Here is a 5,327-nt window from a genome sequence, read left to right as displayed (position 1 = left end):
GTCCCGTTGAGGCTCAGCGCCAAGATAAGGACGTGACAATAGACCATGATCAGATTTTTTTTTTTTTGTTTTTTTTATTTTTTAAATAAAAAAATTAATGGTATTTTTACGCCCCTAGTCCAAAGATCACCTTTACAAATTTGTCGGAAAAGAAATTTGGCCCATGCTTTGGTCATCTAGTCTATAGTAGCACCAATTGAACAGTTCCAGTAAGATCGTCATGTGACGTTTGGATATTTGTTAATTATAGACAAGTTTCGTTTATTTCATTCATTCGAGTTTAAAATTTAAATTTTATTATAATAAAAAGCTCTTAAAAATAATCACATTTAATTTTTTTACTATACTAAAAATTTCTCATATAAAATCACATATCAACTCAAATTAAAAGCTAAAATTAGCGAACTAAAGCAAAAAAAATACTCTCAGTATATTAGCTTACTCACAGGCGTAGAAGAAACAAACCAACATAACGAACCGTGCACTGCCGGGTATACCTCTCAACAACGCTGGCGTGACTGCGGATAACAGACTAAAGGCAACTACCTCAGTAAATCTCACAAACAAACAAAAATGGCGTCGGTGTCGGTGACGCCACCAGTTTCATGCCACTACCGCCATAACCAACCTCCTCCAACTTACTCAACCAAACGCTCTCATAACTCAATCCCCCCACCAAAAGCCCCTCTACCTTTCTCCACCGCACAAACCCAGAAACCAACAAACTCTCTGCAACTCCAACAACCTTTTCTCCAACACATAACCAACCTCTGCGAATCCGGGAATCTCCCCGAAGCTCTAGCCTTCCTCCAAAACGACTCTCAAAATGTCAGCGTTTCAGCTCCGGAGAGGAAAGACGCCATTGGGGTCTTGTTACAAGTCTGTGGGAGACACAAAGACATCGAAATCGGACGCAAAGTTCATCACATGATTCTGGAATTGACCCAGTTTCGCAATGACTTCGTTCTCAACACCCGTCTCATCACCATGTACTCCTTGTGCGGGTCTCCTTTGGATTCCCGTTCCGTCTTCGATGGACTCGAGAGGAACAACTTGTTTATGTGGAATGCCCTCGTTAGCGCGTACGCTAGAAATGAGCTTTATCATGATGCGGTGAAAACGTTTGTTGGGTTGGTTTCGGAGACTGAATTTCAACCCGATAGTTTCACTTTGCCTTGTGTGATTAAGGCCTGTTCGGGGCTTTTGGACGTCGGGTTGGGGCGGGAGGTTCATGGGATGGCGGTGAAGATGGCGCTGGTGTCGGATGTTTTTGTGGGCAATGCGCTGGTTGGGATGTATGGGAAGTGCGGGTTTTTGGAGGACGCGGTTCGTGTGTTCGAGAAAATGCCTGAGAGGAACTTGGTTTCTTGGAACTCGATGATTCGCGGGTTCTCGGAGAATGGTTTGTGTATAGAGAGTTATGGCTTGTTGAGGGAGATTTTGGTGGTGGGTTTGCTGCCGGATGATGCTACCGTAGTGACTTTGTTACCAGTGTGCGCTGCTGAGGGGGATATAGATATGGGAATCGCGATTCATGCTTTGGTGGTGAAGTTGGGGCTGAGTGAGGAGTTGATGGTGAGCAATGCCTTGATGGACATGTATGCAAAGTGTGGATACTTATCAGATGCCGTATTTCTATTTGGTAAGAACAATAATAGAAATGTGGTTACGTGGAATTCCATGATTGGAGGTTTCTCTAGGGAAGGGGATGTTAGTGGAACATTTGATCTTCTGCGGAGAATGCAGATGGAAGAAGACGAGAATGTGAAAGTGAACGAGGTCACGATACTGAATGTGTTGCCAGCTTGTTTAGAGGAGGATGAGCTGGTGAGCTTGAAGGAAATTCATGGTTATTCATTCAAACATGGTTTTCACGATGATGAATTGGTTGCAAATGCTTTTGTTTCAGCCTACACGAAGTGCGGATCACTGCATTATGCTCAACATGTGTTTTTTGGCATAGAGAAAAAGACAGTGAGCTCTTTTAATGCTCTAATTGGCGGATTGGCACAGAATGGTGATCCAAGGATGGCTTTAGACTTTTACTTTGAAATGAAAGATTCAGGCTTGGATCCTGACTATTTTAGCATCGGTAGCCTTTTTTTAGCTTGTGCCCATTTGAAACTTCTGCAGTATGGCAAGCAGATCCACGCATGCGTACTACGTAATGGGTTAGAAAGGGATTCATTCATTGCTATCTCTCTGATATCTCTTTACATTCATTGTGGTAAGATATTTTCTGCATGTGAGTTATTCTACAGAATGGAAGGCAAAAGTTTAGTATGTTGGAATACAATGCTTTCTGGTTACTCTCAGCTTGGACTTCCTGATGAAGCTCTTCATCTCTTTCGTGAAATGATTTCCGATGGAGTCCGACCTTATGAGATTGCCATTACAAGTGTGTTTGAGGCCTGTTCACAACTGTCAGCCTTGCGTCTGGGAAAAGAACTACATTGCTTTGCTTTGAAAGCTAACCTTGTAGACGACATGTTCGTTGAATGTTCTGTCTTAGACATGTATGCAAAAAGTGGCTGCATGGAACAGGCTCAAACAGTTTTCGATAATTTGAAGGATAAAGACCTAGCATTGTGGAATGTTGTAATTGCAGGACATGGAATCAACGGAAATGCGAACAAGGTGTTGGAGCTATTTGAAGAAATGCAAAGATTGGGATTGAAGCCTGATGGGTTTACATTTATTGGAATTCTGATGGCGTGCAATCATGTGGGGATGGTTTCTGTGGGGCTAAAATATCTCAATGAGATGCAGGGTTTGTATCGAATAGAACCCAAATTAGAGCACTATGCATGTGCAGTGGACATGTTAGGTCGAGCGGGCCAATTGGAGGAAGCTCTGAAGCTTGTAAACGACATGCCCGAAGAACCAGACACTAGAATCTGGAGCTCATTGCTTAGCTCCTGTAGGAGCCACGGCAATTTGGAAATGGGAGAGATAATTGGTAAGAAGTTGCTAGACTTAGAGCCTGAAAAGGCAGAGAACTATGTGTTGGTGTCAAATTTGTATGCGGGGTCAGAGAAATGGGATGATGTGAAGAGAGTTAGGCAAAGGATGAAGGCGTTTGGCCTGCAAAAAGACGCCGGTCAGAGCTGGATTGAACTCGGGGGGAAGGTTTATAGCTTTCTCGCCGGGGACAATATGCATCCTGAATATGTGGAGATTGCGGAGATGTGGAAAAGAGTAGAGAAAAAGATAAGTAAGCTCGGATATAAACCGAATACGAGTTGTGTGCTTCATGAACTCGAAGAAGAAGAGAAGATTGAGAAATTGAGAGGGCACAGTGAGAAGCTTGCTATATCTTTCGGATTGTTGAAGATGAGTAAAGGGTCGACAATAAGAGTCTCCAAGAATCTTCGGATTTGTTTAGACTGTCACAATGCAGCCAAGCTCATATCAAAGGCTGTTGAAAGGGAGATAATAGTGAGAGACAACAAGCGCTTTCACCATTTTAAACATGGCATTTGTTCTTGTTCAGATTATTGGTGAATGAAAATACCATCTTCTATTTAATTCAATGGGATGGTAAATAATCATATCTCCTATTTGAATTTGTTACTATGTATTTAGATTTAATAATAATAAAAAGAAAAGCTATATCATATACAATTTTGTTTTTCTTAGAGACGAACTAAAAAATTGTTTGAATCGACTTTGAATTTCAAACGTCATTCGTCAGAGATATTCCAATGTAGAAAATATATTTCGTTCTTCCTTGGAAATATTCTCCGAGGATCCGACACAATTCAAAATAGGATCTTTTATGCCTATGCTAATGTGGTGGAGTTTAATGATTATTTTGACAATTCAAAACAACAACATACTCTTACGCTTTTCCCCCCCTTTTTCATACCTAACAAAAAATTCTCATTCTAAATGTCACAATTATATCATATTTTATACAAATATCAAAATCTGGCGAACAGTAATAAAGGTTTACAATTCAAAATTGCACACACGAGCAAAGAATTTGTTTATCCTGCTAAAACTGTTCTATATTTTTAAATTTTTTTTTTTTCAAGAGTCAAAGATATAAGATTTGAAATAGCATCATGCATTAAAATATAAAACAGAACAAGATGTATAATGAGTTTTTATTAAAACTTTTAACTAAATAGCAACAATAAACAAAACTAATAAACATTTAAACGGCGAAACACTTATACAAAAGTATTTCAACGACAAAAATATAAAATATAAAATATAAAAAATCCATTAAAAAGGTACTTAAACGATAAAGCATGCTGCACTTTATTAATAGAAAAAAGGAATTTTAACACAAATAACCTTTTTAGGATGTTTTTCCTGAATCGTTGAAGTTTTGTAAAATTGTAAAAATGACTATTTTATTAATTTAGTTGTCAATCACTGATAGATTTAACGGTCAATCATTGATAGACTCAACAGTTAATCAATTGACTCAATCATTTTTTATTATTAATCAACATTAGTTAATAATGAACCAAAATTAAGTTGTAATTTATTTGTTTCAATCAACAAATTATATGTTTATTAATAATAAATTATTGATAAATTAATAATGAATCGGTCAATCACTGATTGACTGCGCTGATAGACTATAGTCTATAGGTCAATTGCTGATTGATTTATGTAAACATAACGACCATTTTTGTAAAATAAAAAAAATTCAGCCATTTGTGAAAAGAGGTGGTTAAAAAATGCAGTGGTTAAAAATGCCGCTCAACTCAATTTTTCAAGAAAAAAATTCTGAAAAGTCCTCTCAAAAGCAAGACGACATGTCATTTTTTACATTATCATCGATCATGTCATGTGCTTTCAGATAATTTGTACATGTAGTCCTTATGTAACACCCTGAAGAATTAAATGAGAATAATTAAGGTAATTGAGATTATTAGTGTGCTTAATCTGGATTATTAATTGAGTATTAATTAATAAATGTTTCTGACACGTGTGAGTTTAAATAGTTTCAAGGTATTTAAATTATTCTCAGTAATTTATTTTAACCCAGAAGTGTGTATGGGCGCATTTCTAGACTGCTCTTTTAAAATATTGTGCACATGTCCTTTTCTTTTTCTTTTTCCTTTCCTTTTCTTTTTCCTTTTCTTTTCTTTTCTTCCTTTCCTATTCCTTCCCGTGCACTTTCTCTCTCTCTCTTTCACTCTCGCTATCTCTCTCTCTCTCTCTCTCTCCCATTTTTGTCCCAAATCAAACGGATCTTGAACCAAGGAAAGATTTGAAGAAGTTTTTAACGTCAAGAGAAGGATTCGAGGTAAGATTACTGAAAGAACCTCTCTTGAATCTCAAGTTTTTGAATTTCAAAACTTATTTTT

At 37.7% G+C, this 5,327-nt stretch overlaps 1 protein-coding gene across 1 annotated transcript; it reads left to right on the top strand.

Annotated features, from left to right (window-relative positions):
* Positions 1-459: 459 nt before the first annotated feature.
* Positions 460-3,517, top strand: LOC21384308 (pentatricopeptide repeat-containing protein At1g18485). The gene has a single exon (XM_010094516.2). It carries the CDS (start codon positions 574-576, stop codon positions 3,502-3,504), a length of 2,931 nt encoding a protein of 976 aa, XP_010092818.1. The 5' UTR covers positions 460-573; the 3' UTR covers positions 3,505-3,517.
* Positions 3,518-5,327: the final 1,810 nt, after the last annotated feature.

This window comes from Morus notabilis, unplaced genomic scaffold (assembly GCF_000414095.1).
Source record: "Morus notabilis unplaced genomic scaffold, ASM41409v2 Scaffold1571, whole genome shotgun sequence".
NCBI classification, from domain to species: domain Eukaryota; kingdom Viridiplantae; phylum Streptophyta; class Magnoliopsida; order Rosales; family Moraceae; genus Morus; species Morus notabilis.
Note: the sequence above shows the minus strand (reverse complement) of the source record. Positions and strands in the feature narration are given on the sequence as shown.